The 17,555-nt window shown below is 45.9% G+C and overlaps 1 protein-coding gene across 1 annotated transcript; it reads left to right on the top strand.

Moving 5' to 3' along the window:
* The first annotated feature begins 13,292 nt into the window (after positions 1–13,292).
* ARL4C (ADP ribosylation factor like GTPase 4C) lies at positions 13,293–17,343 on the top strand. Its single transcript, XM_015111395.3, has one exon. The coding sequence runs from the start codon at positions 13,818–13,820 to the stop codon at positions 14,394–14,396; it is 579 nt and encodes a 192-aa protein (XP_014966881.1). The 5' UTR covers positions 13,293–13,817; the 3' UTR covers positions 14,397–17,343.
* Positions 17,344–17,555: the final 212 nt, after the last annotated feature.

Genomic DNA, 17,555 nt, shown 5'->3' with positions numbered 1-17,555 from the left:
ACCACCTGTGGGCCCAGATGATACCATCAAGCTCATTCCCAACCAAATGCAGAGAAATGGGCTTATTCTCTCCTAAAGCTGGAGGCTGTGTCCTTAGATATTCTATTAAAAGGCGTGTGGCAGGGCTTCACCAGCCTCCCACTTCTCTGCTGGGTTCTGGTTGTGAGAATGAGTCAATGGTAGTGAAGGAGGTAAGAAGAGGAATAGGGGGAGGAACAGTGACTCAGTAGGGGCAAAGGTGAGATCAGTTGGAATGGTCTAGGGGTGTCCATGGGACAACCCAATGGAAACATGAACAGGGATTTGGATACAGTTCAAGGCACAGGAGAAGCAAATATCTGGGGAAAAGAATCCACTGGAAACTCAACAACAACAACAAAAACAAACAACCAGATTTAAAAAGGGACAAGGGACTTGAATAGAGATTTCTCCAAAGAAAACATCCAAATGGCCAATGAGTGCAAGAAGAGATGTTAAACATCACTGATCACTAGTGAAATGCAAATCAAAACCACAATGAGATACAATCTCACACCCATCAGGATGGCTAGAATTAAAAAAAAAAAAAAAAGCAAGCATAACAAATGCTGGTGATCATGCAGAGAAATTGGAAACTTGTGCACTTCTGGTGGGATTGTAATGGTGCAGCTGCTATGGAAAACAGCATGTCAGTTCCTACAAAGCTTAAACACAAAAATACAACATGACCCAGTGAAGGCGTGGCCTGCCCCTCCACACCTGTGGGCGTTTCTCATTAGTTGTAACGAGAGACTTGAGAAAAGAAATGAGACACAGACAAAGTATAGAGAAAGAAAAAGTGGGCCCAGGGGACCGGCGCTCAGCATACAGAGGACCCACACCGGCACCGGTCTCTGAGTTCCCTTAGTATTTATTGATAATTATCTTTACCATCTTAGAAAAAGGGAATTGACAGAATAGGATCATCGTAGGGAGAAGGTCAGCAGTAAGACATATGAATAAAGATCTCTGTGACATGAATAAGTTTAAGGAAAAGTGCTGTGCCTTGATATGCATATGCAAACATCTCCATAAACCTTTTTAGTGCATAAAGAGCAGCATTGCACTAGCAAGTCCCACCTTTCACCCTAAGGCGGTTTTCTCCTTTCTCAGTAAACAGAACATACAATCGGGTTTTACACCGAGATGTTCCATTGCCCAGGGACGGGCAGGAGACAGATGCTTTTCTCTATCTCAACTGCCAAGAGGCCTTCTTTCCTCTTACACTAGTCCTCCTCAGCACAGACCCTTCAAGGGTGTCAGGCTGGGGGACGATCAGGTCTTTCCCTTCCCACAAGGCCATATTTCAGACACGGGGAGAAACCTTGGATAATACCTAGCTTTCCTAGGCAGAGGTCCCTGTGACCTTTGGCAGTGTACGTGTCCCTGGGTACTTGAGATTAAGAGAATGGTGATGGCTTTTCACAAGCATACTGCCTTCAGGCACTTGTTTAACAAAGCACACCCTGCACAGCCCAAAATCCGTTAAACCTTGAGTAACCACAGCACATATCACTTGCAAGGACAAGGTTGGGGGTAGGGTCACAGATTAACAGCATCTCAAATACAGAACAAAATGGAGTCTCTTATGTCTACTTCTTTCTATATAGACACAGTAACAGTCTGATCTTTCTTTCTTTTCCCCACAACCCAGCAATCTCATTTTCAGATATATACCCAAAAGAATTGGAAACAGGGTTTTGAAGGGATATCTGTACACCCATGTTCATAGCAGCATTATTCACAATCGCCAAAAGGTGAAAGCAACTCAAGTGTCTGTTGACAGATGAATGAGTAAACAAAATGTGGCACATATGTAAAACGGGAAATTATTTCACTTTAAAAAGGGAAGAAATTCTGACACATGCTACAACATAGATGAAATTTGAGGACATTATGCGAAGTGGAATAAGCCAGTCAAAAAAAGACAAACACTGTATGATTCCATTTATAGGAGGTACTTAGTGTAGTCAAAATCATAAACACACAAGATAGAATGGTGATTTTCAGGGGCTGAGAGGAGGGGGAAGTAATGAAACACTATTAGTAATGGGTAGAGTTTCAGTTTTACAAGATGAAAAGAGTTATGAGGGTGAATGGTGGTGATGTTTGCTCAATATTCTGAATGTATTTAATACCACTGAACTGTACATTTAAAATTGGTTAAGATGGTAAGTTTTATGTTATGTGTATTTTCTCACAACAAAAATATTGTGGAGGAGGGAGAATTCACTGGAGCAGCAAAACTGTCCCTTGAAGGTAGGCATGGTGTGGAACATGGGCCAAGCAGAGGGCTCAGAAAATACTCACAGTTCAGAGGTAGATGGGAGAAAAGGACTTTGTAAGAGAACCTTAAAATGTACAAGAGAGCTGGGAGCAAGGACTACAATGAAAGCCAAAGAAAGGCAAGTCAGAGAGAGTTTTGGGAAAAAAGAATGTGGTTAACAGCACCAGATGCAACTGGGACAATAAGTAAGATTAGGACTAAAATAGGTCCAGTCTGTGCAGCAATCAGGAGGTGACCTTTGCCAGCACAGGTTCAGAGAGTGGGGGAGGGCGTGACAGATATGAGCAGACTGAAAGTTGCGTTGTGAGAGAAGCAGAGACCCTCTGAGAAGGGAAGGAGTAAAACTGTAGGACAATCGCTAGAGGGCTACACAAATCTAAAGGAGACAGAGAGGAAGAGAGAGGGAGACAGAGAGAGAGATGAGGAGAGAGAGTTGAGACAGCTGAGACTTGAATAGGGGCTATATTTCAAATATTTATAAATCTTTGTGTTTTGTGGCCAAGAGTGTCCCCTACACACAGTGAAAGCTCAATCAACATCTGATAAGTAGACAGCAAAGAAAATGTTTATTTATGATTACAAAGCCGTGGGAATGATGATGGAATGTTTTCCTCATGCATCTACCTGGAAGGGTCTGCAGTACACTTGAAGGCACCTTCATGGCCTTCTCTATTATCACACGCAAATGTCTTAACATCACCTAGACTACAGCAAATTTTCTTTGCCTCATAATTCTCCTGGCTTGTTTTTTTTAATATACATCTACTTAATATTAAAGTTACATTATCAGAATAGATCTTTGAGATATAAAGTGCTAAGTGTAACTGTGAGATGTTATCAATTAACTAATATAATATACACTGTATTAATGGGAGCTTCTTGTGTTGTTGTCACTATGATCCTTTGATGCAGTAAATATTCATGGATGGCCTTTTCAGTGAGTAATATGTTTTGAGATTATAAGTATCCTTTTAAAATCCCCCTCTTGAAGTTGGTACACAGAGACCCTTGGGAGTCCAAGAGAAAGCTTCTGATTTGGTTGCCACCTGGACTTGTCTGGGGTCTTGTCCCCAGTTATGCTTTTGGATCACATCTGTGCTGTTATCCTGTGGTCTGTTTCTACCCAGAGCTACTATCCAGAGTCCTTCTGAATAAGCAAAGCTCCTTTGTTTTCTTTTGTGAGTTTATGACACCTCTCCTCCTCATCACCATCAGGGGACCACAGTGCCTTAGGATGGATATGGGGACAGAATCACAGACACCAAAGAGCTGGCAAGATATTTTGCTTACCCAAATATCTGCTAATTATATTTCTTGCTTAGAAGTCATCTTCATGGAAGCTTTCCTTGGTAATATTTGCCTCAGCATCCCTCCTACCTTCTATTCCCCAAGCCCCACTCCCACCCCATCCATGCTCAGGGATCATCCCTCCCTTGGAGCAGATTACCCTACTCTATTTCTCCTGCCTGTGATGTGGCTGCATCGTCAGTTGTCTGTCAACACTGAGCATTAGGACTGTGTTTTATGATTCCCTCACCTGACACAGCAGGTATATTCACAAGCTGTCTTAAATGAATGATATGGAATCATTTACCCAGAGAATGTATTTCTCATTGAAATGATGATTGATGCATTTCGTTTTTATACTTGAACTCTCTCCTATGTTACACACATGGACTATTACATAGCTCCAGAGCATGTGTCTATCATGTGAACAGTCATGATTTTACAGCCTCACACAGCAGAAGGATGTGTCATGGCCTAGGACACTGGGCTGTCTATCATTTACCCGTCTGAAAGTCCTTGGGCTTTTTGTTTGGATATGGGGGCAGGATGAACAGTTTAGCCACAATCCCTGGATGAGTATTTTATGCTCAGTAATTCATGCAACCAGTAAGGGAGCTCCCTCACTTCAAGTATCTTGAGGAGTAGAAAATAAAGACCAGGTGCATTTAAAGCAGCAGGATTAACTATGGAAATAATCATCTTTGGCAACCTATATTGATACTTCCGTTCTCCTTCCTTCAGTGTTGACTTCTCAGAGATTATATGTATACCCCCTAGGTCCATCTCAAGCACTCTAAACACAGGACTTTTTATAATAGCTTTTTTTTTTTTTTTTTTTTTTAAAAATACAGAAGGTGTTTACCAGGAAAATTACTTCAACAAAAATGAAGAAGAGGAAAAATATCTTAAAAATCAGAAGAAATGGTGACATCATCAACTTGATTATAAGATCACATGAAGCATACATGCCTTGGAGAATCCTCTGACATTTTTACAACACTTTCAAATTTTCAATTCTACATATTGGTTATTATAACAGAAGTTTCTAGAAAGGAAAAAGTGACAAATAACTTTATATTTGGGACCTGGGTGAATCAAACATGGTGACTAAGCTCTTTGGCTTGGGTCTTTACAATACCCTGAAAAAAATAAAAGGAATGAGTTTACTGAAATTATTGTGGAGAACTCAAAGATCAATTTGATGTGTGCACACAAGATTGATACCAGTCATGCTGACATGTTTGACTACCCCGACGTACTCAATTGTTTCCAGAATTACAATGTGTTATTCCACACTTTTCAGTCCCTCGCACAATTTCATTAGGAATTTGATAATTAAAAATGGTCTGGAAGAATGATTTCTTCAGGAAAATGTTCCTTCAACAAGAGGCACTGAGGCTTGAAGGAGAGAAGAGAGTCTGTTGCTATTGTACACATTTAGTAAAATAGAAGGTGGTTCTATTGGGGGTTGATAAGGACTGATACATAAATAACACGTCCTTCTGAAGTGAAAGGTGTCCTTTTGTACACAGGAAACTGCCTAGATAGCCATGAGCCATGAACCAAAAGTAAAAGACTCAACTCTTCCTCATTACTTGCTCCTCATGCAACATCGCTGCACTTAGTTCTACCCACACCCATACAGAATGTACGAAAAGCCCATATGCAAAGCCAGTGCTCCATGACCTATGGAAACTCTGCTGGGAAACTAATTTTCCAACCTTTTCATGTGATAAAGTGTTAATGATATGTATATTAAATGTCATTAGGAAAGATAATTTGTATGCACAAACAGCAGAATGGAAGAATTTTAATTCTTAAGTAACAGCACAAAATATCTGCAGTGTCCTGGACCTGTTGTAGTTCATTGTTTTATATCTCAGGGTCTGCCCTGGAAAAAATCATTTGAAAACCTGCTGAGAACTTGGGATGTTGGCAGTATTAACACCTTCCGGGAAGGTTAAAGGTTTCAGAAGAGCTAAATTTCTGCACTTCCACCTCCACGGGAAAGCACTTCTAAATGTTAATGTTTCATTTCACCTTGTCAGCCTGACCTTGAGGAAGGAGGATAGCAGCTCTAGAGAAAAAGGATGATCTCCATCAATTTGCCCCTCCCTGGAAGCTCAGCTGCACATCTCAGTCATGCTTGAAGGCTACCTTTATGGATCTCATGCTGCTGAACGTGAAATCACTTATTTATGGATATTTGACATTCGCTGGTGTGTTGATTCACTCTCTGGACACTTGTACTTTAATTCTTTCTAGAATGCAGTACAAAGTTTAGAGCTTCTTAAATCTGCATATGGCTGCAGGTCTTTTTGTGCATGCATTCATTAACTACATTTTTTTCTTTTTTGTTATTATGAAAATAATACTTTCATGCATAGAGAACACAAATTCAAACAGTACAAAAAGATTTACAATAAAAGATGAGGCTGCTTTCTATTCCTCTTCAGTTCCATCATCCAGATAATCAATACCAGTAGTTATTTGTGTATTTTTTTTGGGAAATTATCATGGATATCATATATCTACCACACATACACACACTTTTTTTTTTTTTCTCATAGAGATGGAAACATTTGTGTACCATGCTTTTTTTACTTAACAATATCTGGTAGATTGAAGCAAGCAGCTTAGGCTGAGGATCTAAACCAGCTGTGCCTTCTCTACTGAACATAAGGCGGCCAATCCCGCAGAGCTTACCTGCCCGTGACAGGTAGAGAAGGGGACACTAAGCCTGCCCTTAGAAGCACATCCCTTCATTGAGCACTCATCAAATTGGTACCAATGAAGTATTAAGCTTGGGCCAATCAGATTGTGAGTAAGCTTGGCCAACCCTCCTCCCTGGTACCCAAGCAGAGTGGATAAAGGCCCTTGCTAGTGAACTTGGTGAAGTTTGCTCTTTTCCACATGCAAAAATGGAAGTAAATACTGCATTTATTAAGGACATAAAGGCAACTGTCATGAAGAAGAAACAATACATGTGGTTTAAAAGTGCTCACAATGGCCGGGCGCGGTGGCTCAAGCCTGTAATCCCAGCACTTTGGGAGGCCGAGACGGGCGGATCACGAGGTCAGGAGATCGAGACCATCCTGGCTGACACAGTGAAACCCCGTCTCTACTAAAAATACAAAAACTAGCCGGGCGAGGTGGCGGCGCCTGTAGTCCCAGTTACTCGGGAGGCTGAGGCAGGAGAATGGCGTGAACCCGGGAGGCGGAGCTTGCAGTGAGCTGAGATCCGGCCACTGCACTCCAGCCTGGGTGACAGAGCGAGACTCCGTCTCAAAAAAAAAAAAAAAAAAAAAGTGCTCACAATTTTAATTTCAAGAACCATTTCCAAAGTAGAATCATCTGGACGTTGGTTGACTGGATGCAAAGGATGAGCAGAGGGAGGGGAAAGACGATGAGTTTGTCTATTATCTAGTGCTGGTTGACGTGTTTGCTGGATAATCTCTTTCTATCTATTTATTGATCTATCGTCTATCTATATCATCAATCATTTATCCATCAATCATCTATCATCTATCCATCATCTATCTGTTTATCATCTATCTATCATCTACCTATCTACCGAGTAAGAGAGAAAAAGAGCGTGCTCTGAGTCCAGTAGTCCATGTTCCTCCCTTCTGACTTTTGACAGTGACAGAGATTGAGAAATCAGGAGCGCTAGATGGAATTAGATACTGAGAGAAGGAAAACACCACAGACCCAACACTGAGGACCACCACAGCCTGTGGCTGATGACTAATGAGAAGACTCACACAAAAGTAGTATTAGTGATCAGGGAGACAGGGAGAGCACAGCTTTCTAAGACGCATGTTTGGAGGTCCCGGTGGGTGGTGTGACTCTAACCCATGAGCATCTCCATCCTAGACAGCCATCCACACAGATCAGCCCTTTGGATTTTTCCACTGGTCATCAATGACCTTAAGAAAGCAGCTTCAGGAGACTGGGAGAGGCAGAAGCAAGAGAGTAAAAGGGATTTTCTGTGATTGATGGAGCAAAGCATCAGGTTACATAAGCACCGTGTGACTCATAAGGAAGAAATGATCATCTCAAGTGGCTATTATTCCAACAGAAGCAGCAATGAGCCAAGGAACTCTGTTCAGATGCTGTGCTGCATCCACACAGAGGATGGTTCTACAAAAGCCAACTGTTGTATTAAAGGGAAGAGTCATCCTGAGTGACCACACATTAGAGAGGGGGGCACTGGCAACACACCGCATCCTCCCTGCTGCACTGTAGAAAGTCAATAGGGCTTGATAGGGGCACAAAAGCATGACTGTTTTCATCTCTCTGGGGTCCAGCCAAGTAAGCTTAATTAAATGAAAATAATAGCATTTCAGTTCACCTGTGGAGGCAGGAGAAGAGGAATGAAAGTAATCCAAGTTTCCATCAAATACTTTTTGGTTCATAGTGCAGCTCTCTAATCACCTGATATTTATTGTTAACTTTTTTTTTTTTTCCTTCACCGTAGCTATTAGAGTAGAAATTTAATTACTGTGATTGAATTATTAAAGGATTCAGAAATACCTTTGCATACTAAGCCTTTTCTTCCCCCTGAACTGAAACTGCTGGCACTAATCTAAGAACTTTTCTGTCGCTTTGGTATGCCTGAGTGCTGACTTCCAAAGCTTTGAGTCGTAACATCCTTGACAAAGGTTCATTTAATATATGCCATGTAAATACTAGGGAGAGATGTAAAATAGTGTTATATAAGAATTATATTTGAAAATATTACTGATAGGAAAGATAATGGCTTCTATTTATTATTATTATTTTTTGAGAAGGAGTTTCACTTTTGTTGCCCAGGCTGGAGTGCAGTGGCACGATCTTGGCTCACTGCAACCTCTGCCTCCCGGGTTCAAGCCTCAGTCTCATGAATAGCTAGGATTACAGATGCCTGTCACCACACTTGGCTAATTTTTATATTTTTAGTAGAGATGGGGTTTCACCATGTTGGTCAGGCTGGTCTCGAACTCCTGACCTCAGGTGACCCTCCCACCTTAGTCTCCCAAAGTGCTGAGATTACAGACGTGAGCCACCATGCCCAGCCCAGATAATGGCTTCTAAAATTTTATATCTATCTCAAGAATGTAATAGAGATTGACAATTATTAAGGAAGACTTGAAGGTGGGGAGCCTTTTAGCTTTTTATTTTAAAAAATTCTTTTTTCTTGAAGAAAACAGCAACAACAACAATAACCACACAAAACACTAGCAGTGGTGATCATTGGGAAAATAAAAACCTGAATTGTTTCAGCCCTGTTGCTTAGCAAAATAAAAAATAAGGCACCCTGATTTTTTTTTTTCTTAGAATTATAAACTTGAATGGCCAATAGAGTAGTGGATCTTTTTTATTTTCAGACTTTGGACCACTGGAATAAAGCAGGAGCTTGCAAGCATCACAGATTCTCATTTATCTCCCCCCCAAATCTACAGTCCACAAAACTTCCCTTGGCACCAGTGTCTTAGTGGCTTCCACTGTTAAGTAGCCTGAGCTGGCGTTTCTCCTGGAGTTGAAGGGGTGGCTCTGCAGTGATGGTGAGTGGTTGGCCCAGTACGCCCTGAGGCTTCTGAAAGTATTGATTTGGTTCTTCCTTAAGGAACCTCTCCTGACAAATAAAAGGCTTCAATCCTGGACCACCCGGCTTCGGGAGCTTCAGGCCTTGTCACCTTGTCTGCCAACTGGCCTCCTTCATTCTTGACTCCCAGCCCCATTCTTCATTGACAGCTGCTCATGCCTGCCTATGAATTAGATGCAAAAATCAGTTTTCTTCCCTCCTCTGGTCTCAGCTGGGTTTCCTGGATGTTGTTTTCTGCTCTCTTCCATCAATTGTGATTCTTTGAACAGTTCTCCTGGTAAAGCAACTTCCTGCTCTGCCAGGTTCCTGGCTTCTCTCTCCCGGCAGATAACCGGCAGGTCTCACAGACAAGACCCACACTGGCATCAATGGCTCCAAGCTCTGAGCCCCAAGCAAAGCACCCATGGGCCCCTGGCACTTCCTCAGTTTAACCAGTAGGGCTCTATTCCTGCATCTCCATAGAGAGAAGAATATTAGGGGGTCACTTATCCATCATTCATTCCATAACTATGGACTGAACATTTGCTAAGCACTAGGCCAATGTGCCTCTGTAGAGGCCTTCATCTATTATCCGAGAAGCTCAGCAGAGGGCACTCCTGTATTATAACAGTTAAGCACCGGGGCAGTGAACCTGAACCCAGAGTTCCACAGCAGGTCTGCAGTGAGAACATGCAAATAACCCCACACTTACGTGTGTGTGTGTGTGTGTGTGTGTGTGTGTGTGAACACATGTGCCCATGTTCTGGTTTTTATTTACTCATCATGTTCAAGAATAAATGGGATGCTCCCTTTTGCATTTTAGGTTATTAGCCTTACTCAAGCAAAGATAATAATGCCATGATGTATTGCTCTAGTCACCGGATTCACTCAAAAGTCATTTTAATTGGTGGCACATTTTATTTCAAAGCCCTTAAAGGGAAAAAGAAGAGAATATTTTAGGATGCAATTTCAAAATTACTGCCAAGTTATTGCCTTCTGTTTGCTTGAAATAATTGAGTTCTTCTCTGGATGCAGTCATCTTGATGAAGAATAGAAAGGAGAGGACCTGAAATATCACTGCTGCTGGAAGAGGAATTCATCTCAGGCAGGACACAAGTACATGCTATTCTTTGAAAAAATGACTCCTTCTGATTAATTAAAATGATGTAAGTGCCACAGTGCAGCCAATATTTTCCACTCAGTGGAATTTAGCCATGATGTATGTCCATGAAGAAACAGCCTCAAAGTAGGCCTTGCATGTCTGATGTGAGTGGTAAACATTACTTTCCTTTTCATAATTCCGGTGTTTTTCAATAAAAATCCGTATTTGAAGGAAAGTTACCAGTCAACTCAACCAAATTACATTTTTATGTGTTAGAAGTTAAATTATCAACTGTAAAATTAACTTATCACCTGGTGAATGAAATTAGCAGGTAGAGTGGTTACTATTCAATTATGGTGAGTTGCTGTTTAATGGCTCTGTTCTGCAAGGCTCTATTAATGTCTATTAATCTGACTTTTTTTTCTATTGGACAGCAGACAGCCCTTTATTGCTAAACCCCATCATGGTGGTGCAAAATGTGGAGGCTGCAGTCAAAAATACCGAGGCTTTTGGTAATAATTAGCATAGCACCAAAGAAATATCAGATACTTTACTAAAACATCTTCTTCCTACCACCTTAAAATCAAAGCAAGTCTTGACTAGGGGAAAAGGAAGTAACACAAAGGTAATTTGTGGAAGCCGGAGGGAGAGGCTTCCAGTCTGATCTGTCTCTTTCCAAATGTTCAGGTCCCAGCCTACTAAACCAAAGGTTTATCTTGGGCTAGGGCTCAGCCTCGGCCCTGTCCATGGCAGAGAAGAAAGAGAAAGAAGAAATAGTCTCACAAGAAGGTGGCTATCTATGGGGCAGGCATTAAAGAGAGCCAAGAAAATCACTCCAAAAACACCAAATCCTGTCTCCCCAGGTTTCCCAATAACTGAAACGTCATCATTATGAATTATGCCAACATCTGTTGTTTTTGTTGCCTCACTAGAGTTGCTCTTTTGGTGACAGATCCTGGATTCTTCTTGGAGAACCACCCTTCCCGATTTCAACCCCTGGGCCACATCCACTGATGTGTTCCCTCCTCCTGGACTGCAGTCCTTGGTCCAGAGTGGTGCTCCAGGCTTTGGTTAGAGTTATTGGGAAAGAGTTGAACCTTTTCCTTTCCAGGATCTAAACCAAAGATGTGAGTCCAAGGCTGCCAGAAGGAAAAAGAATCAACACAGGGGAACACGGAGGAGAGCTGGAGAGACACCTGCCCTAAAGACTCCTTTTGAGCTCCTGGGTCTAGCCATGCCTGAAGAGGACCTTTATCCTTAACTTTTCAGTGAAGTCAGTGAATACATTTCCATTTTTATTTACGATGAAGTAAGTGGCACAGTGCAGCCAATATTTTCTGTTGAATTCTATCCTTCGGGTGGCTCACTTTAATCCTCATTGAAGGAAACAGCATGTGGATAGAGTGGGGTGTGTGGAAGAGGGCAGGCAGGTGCCCAGTTCTGTGCATACAGACCCTTGGTCCTGGAGCAGGTGGTGGGCCTCTAGGTTCTGCCTTAGCCGTCACAGCCGCCTAGGCCTTGTTACCTCACTGGGCAGCATTGGGCAGAATGATAGGCAGGGCCCTTTCCAGCCTGACACTCCGTTCCTACCCCCGGACCCACTCAGGAGAGTGGATGATCGCCCCGACTGCCGCCTTGGGAATTCCAAGGGTAGGGGTGGTGGTGGCTTGTCATTCCTTTTACAGGTGGGGTCTTCTCACATGCTTTGGTACCAACGACATTAAATGTTTTTCTGTGATTTGTGAACGGAAGGTCATAAAGTATTTGTCTAAAATTCTAGCTTTTATTCATAAATGATTAGCATTTTCATTTTCTTCTCCCTTGACCCCGTTTCCATCGTTTCTGTCTCACAAGCTAGAGCTGGGAAGATGCGGTCGCCCATGCTGTGGCCGGCTGTCTCCTGCGCAGCAGCTCTCCCCAGATCTGTGTGTTTGCCATAATATACTTCTCCGCACCCAGGGAGGATATGCATTTGTTACGTGTTTGCAAACCAGAATAAAACCACTGAATCGGGGTGACAGGAGGTGGAACCCGTGAAATATCAGTGTTTGTAACCCACGATGCCACCAGCTCCAAGCTGTAGACACATTTTCTTTCAGCCCTCGGGGCTGCTGTTGCCATTTCTGTGGAGTAGTTCACCTGCGGGCGGGTGGTTCTCAGTTCCCAAAGTCGGGTGGCAAGGGGTGCTCTCCCGAAATGCTGACGCTTCCCCTGGGATGTCAGCAGAGTCGATGGGGACGGACGAAATGAGGCAGCCCAGGCGAGTGTCTGGGAGGGTGAGCTGTCCGAGTTACTTGGGGCAGGGAGGTCTTCTAATCCCCCATCGCGGCCTAGGTCCGACCCCTGCCCCAACCGCTGCCACCGGGCAAGAAAGGCTAGGCCTCCAGGGTGCCCTGGGCACAGGCCTGGGCTCCGGAGGGCGGCGTTGGCCGGGTGCAGCCCGCTGGAACCCAGGCAGGAGGCGAGCCTGGGCGTCACTAGGGGCAGGGGCCGGGGTCGGCCACTGCCGCGGCGCGAGGGTGGGTGGGGACGCGCCTCTGGATCCAGAGCGCAGGCTGGCGGCTCACTGAGGCCAGCCCCGTCCCGTCGCATCTTGGGGTTGGAGGCCCCGACCTCGCCGCCCTCACTCCTCAGCGCGGCGCTCTCCCAGTCACCCTGGCCCGCCCCGCCCCGCCTCGCGCCCAGGGCTGGGACCCGGGAACCCACTCCCTCAGACAGGCTGGTCGCCCACCGCTGCGGCCCGGCCGGGCAGGGCTCGGGTCCGGGCGGGGGTTCCGGGAGCCGAGAGCTATTTTTGCAAACGCGTCAGCCGCTGGGGAGGAAGAGCCGGCTCCGGGCCCATTGTGTCTGCGCCGCGCCGCGCGGCGCGGGAGGGGCCGGGGTTGGCGGCTGGGACGCAGCGAAGCGCGCGAAAACGGCCGGCAGGGCGGGGAGGACCGCGCCTGACCCCCGGCGGCGTGCGGGGCGGGGCCCGGGGCGGGGCGTGGGCGGGTCCTGGGCGGGGCGCGAGGGGGCGGGCCCGGGCGCCCTCCGGCCGCTGCAGGCTGGCGGCTGCTGCGGCGGCGCGGGGACTGCGGGGACTGTGAGGCGGCCGCGCGGACAGCGACTCCCGGGGAAGCCCGCGCCCCGGGAGCGGGAACTAGAGCAGGAGCGGCGCCGTTCCAGGCCAGAGGCGAGCGCCGGGCGCTGGGAGAGCGGAGAGCCCGGGCGCTGCCGGAGCGCGGGGGCGCGGCCCGAGGAAGCGACAGAGCGAGCCCAGGCCTGGGGAGGGCGCCGGGCGCGAGCCTCCTGCGTCGAACATCCAAGGCGGCTTCGTGGGAGACAAAGCCTCGCTTAGAGAAGCGATGCCCGCCGATCGCGAGCCCGGCCAGCGAGGGCGCGGGGCCCGCGGCGTCTGAGCGCACCGAGCCGTGCGCCCGGGGGGACGCCGAGCCCGGGGCCGGTGCGGGCGGCGGCGGGCGGGGCCCAGGTGCGCCCGGCTGCTTTGGGCCCGTGACTGCTCGGGGGGCGGCGCCCTCCCGCCGCAGCCGCAGTGGCCGGCGCCGCAGCCAGGAGCCATGGGCAACATCTCCTCCAACATCTCGGCCTTTCAGTCCCTGCATATCGTCATGTTGGGCTTGGACTCGGCCGGCAAGACCACTGTGCTCTACCGGCTCAAGTTCAACGAGTTCGTGAACACTGTGCCCACCATCGGCTTCAACACCGAGAAGATCAAGCTGAGCAACGGCACGGCCAAGGGCATCAGCTGCCACTTCTGGGACGTGGGCGGCCAGGAGAAGCTGCGGCCGCTGTGGAAGTCCTACAGCCGTTGCACGGACGGCATCATCTACGTGGTGGACTCGGTGGACGTGGACCGGCTGGAGGAGGCCAAGACGGAGCTGCACAAGGTGACCAAGTTCGCCGAGAACCAGGGCACGCCGCTCTTGGTCATCGCCAACAAGCAGGACCTGCCCAAGTCGCTGCCGGTGGCCGAGATCGAGAAGCAGCTGGCGCTGCACGAGCTCATCCCGGCCACCACCTACCACGTCCAGCCGGCGTGCGCCATCATCGGCGAGGGCCTCACCGAGGGCATGGACAAGCTCTATGAGATGATCCTGAAACGCAGGAAGTCCCTCAAGCAGAAGAAGAAGCGGTAATGCGCCCGGAGCGACCGGGGAGCGAGCGAGTGCGTCAAGAATGAATGGATGGATGGGTGGATGGATGGATGGATGGATGAGCGAGAACCCGCGCCCGCGAACAAAGACAGCGAACCAAAGCGATGCTTCGAATTTTTAAAACGGAATCTCTGCATCCAAATGCAGGACTGGTGACTTAAGGAGCTGCGAAGGCTGGTTTACCGGCCTGCTCTCGACCTGCCCCCCACCCCCAGCTCAGGGGACCTTTTGTCTGAACGCCAGAGCTACTGAAGGGGTCGGGGGACCGTGGTGGGGAGTGGAAGTGCCGGTCCTGCTGTCCGCCCTCCCAGCCCCAGTTGCGAGGCTCAATTGTTGGAGAGACAAAAGCGATTTCTTCCTACTCCTGCTGGGCCAGAAGTTCAGGCTGCCCCGCCCCCACTGGGGGATCGCACCTGTGAGTTACCTGAGGTATGCATTTCCCAGAACCCTGGGCGTACCCACCTGGGGGGCATGTTGGCTCTGGGGGGACCATCTCTCCTTGCATTCAGGGGCCGTGAAGCTGAGTAATTTTCGGTCGCAGGGCAGGCCCCTGTTGAAATTTCATTTGTCCTGCTCTGGGCCCAAAGGAGGTGATGGTTTGGGTCATCAGAGGACTGCCTGGGATGGTGCAGCGGGCACGGAGCGCTGTGCTGGCCTGGCTGGGGATGGCCGCGGAGATGCCCTTTTCCTGGTGCTTTGTGGTGGCTGCAGAAGACCAGTGTTGTTGAGAACTGCTTTTCAGCCTGGAATCAGACATCTTCCAGATGGTTTGGACCCTATCCATGTGTAGGTCATTATCACACAAAGAGACCAATAAAAATTAAAAAAAAAAAAAAAAAAAAAAAAAAGACGAACTATTGGAGGTGGTGGCCAATGATGCATTTACTGTTTGCAGGATAGTTAAAGGTGTTTAAAGGGTAAGGCTTTTGGTGTAAATGCTGGATGGGGTGTGTGTGTGTGGATATAGGGACCTCCCTCTGTACTGTGTAATCGGCATTAATACCTAGACTCATATGTATGGAATTTTAAATTCTCTTAGCCTACTGATTGGTTTGGGTGAGCACACCAGCTGCAGATGTGTGCTGAATTGCAAGATGGTATTTTTTTTTTAACCAAGGGATGTCTTGTAATACTAACCGCGTGATGATGGGTTTTCAGACATGTTTAAAAAAAACACGTTTACAAATGAATACTTACCTTAGAAATATTCACCTTAGGAAAAAAGACTTTGCTCTGCCCTTTTATATTCCTTTACGCTGCAAGTGGCGACATGTTCAGATTTCTAATTTGGTTCATTGTGGCCTATCTGGTTTAAGTATTTCATTCAAAATGTCTCGTTAGAGTATTTGATGTCATGCACCAAAAAAATAAAACCCCACCTTGCAAAAGCTGACCTCGTTGCATGGAATTAAAAGAGAAGGAAAAACACAAGGATGAAGCCCTTCTGAATTCATTCTTGTGGGAACTGGCCTTCGGAGCCAGCCAGCACTTTGGGCAAATGCAAACAACAATGAGTGCTTGAGATAAAAGAAAGTGTGACGTCATGGTCACTGGTACTCAGGCACTTCACAGTTTACTTGAAAGAGGCTTTGGAAAATAGATAAAGTGAAAGAAGAATAAATACATATTTTTAATAATGTAATTTTAAAAATCCTTTAGAATCAGGACTCAGTCTTGGTTTGCAGAAGCTGTCATTTACCCTGAAACACAGTATCAAAAGGGAAACTTAAAACATACTGTTTGATTTTTTTAGTCCCTCTTCCAATCCATGTTTTCAGATAGAATTATGACTTTCCCCCCACTGTTACACATTTCTTTACAAAGGAGACCTGTAGAAATGGGACATGATCATGCTTGAGCATGTGAGTTCGTCAAATTATGAGGCCATGCCTATTGTCCATTACACACCGAATGTTAATTTAAGAACCAGAGGCAGAAGTTCTGGCTTCCTGTTTAAAACCCAATTCCTATATGAAATTTTTTAAACGCAGAAACCTAGCAGCCCAGCTGCTTTTTCTCTTTCGTCGGTGTATTTGGTACCCCTCCAATGCTGGTCTTTTTGTAGAAACTCAGTAGAGAAAGTCTAGCTAAGCAGTGTTGAAAAGCCTGCAAGATTTCAGTTTACATATCGACAGCATATTCACTGATTTCTAAATGGGCTGGTCCCATCATCTGAAGATTCTGTATAGAATTATTAAAAAAAAAATCCATCTTTCTTTATTTTCTTCACATGCGACAATTTCTTAAGCACTTTGACATTTTGGTAGTTCCACACTATTGAGAGAATAATATATTTATTTTGTGACATTGCAGATGCCAAATACTGTAACCTTCTCGTGATAACAATACTTAGGTTCAACATCACTGTTCAAACCCTGTCATGCTTTAAAACTGATGCGAGATGATTTTGTTTTTTGCATAATCAATACTTAAGGGTGCAATCAACTGTTAGTAATTGTGCAGTAAAGTAAAGCCCTGTGGTGTATCAACTACTAGTTAAGAGTCTCAGTTGATTTCTGTAATGTTTGACCTAATATTAACCCATTTTGTCTCTGACCTAACAGAGGAAGCACAGATCAAATCACCTTGGAGTGGTCACCGGGGGGACAGGGAGCCCCGACCAATGTATCAATGGGTGATTTATGATGCCTTCTGCCCTTTGGCGAGTGAATGGGTTTCCCATAGGGGAAGTTGGCCTCCCTTCGTGAGCTTTGGAAGTGTTTTCTAATAGACACAGGGAGGCCAGTTTTGTTTCAGAGCAATTATCTTCCCAAATTCTCTGTTCTGGTGTTGGGACTGTGTGCCCTGGTTTCTGTTTTCCTTTCTACTGCTGTAATTCTCTGTCTCATCATCCTCCTTTTTGTTTCCATAGCCTTTTATAATGCATATATGATGCTGTGAACAGAAATAAATTATTTATACAATCAAACGACTGGGGAGATTTTCTGTGGGGTTTTTTTTTGTTTTGTTTTGTTTTTTTTGATGTCGCTGGTATTCATTCTCTAGACCTCTGCTGAGTGAGGGGATGGATCACAAGATGGTGTCTGGAGTTCTAATCGGTTCTAGGGCTGTATCAGTCATCTCTGGATTTTTGGTGTCAGGGTCTAGGTCTGCCGTGAATGGTGGATCTGGACGCTAAAA

Source organism: Macaca mulatta, chromosome 12, assembly GCF_049350105.2.
Source record: "Macaca mulatta isolate MMU2019108-1 chromosome 12, T2T-MMU8v2.0, whole genome shotgun sequence".
Taxonomy (NCBI): domain Eukaryota; kingdom Metazoa; phylum Chordata; class Mammalia; order Primates; family Cercopithecidae; genus Macaca; species Macaca mulatta.
Note: the sequence above shows the minus strand (reverse complement) of the source record. Positions and strands in the feature narration are given on the sequence as shown.

Coding starts and splice junctions, on each gene's coding strand:
- ARL4C (XM_015111395.3), top strand. CDS start 13,818: ATGGGCAACATCTCCTCCAACATCTCGGCCTTTCAGTCCCTGCATATC.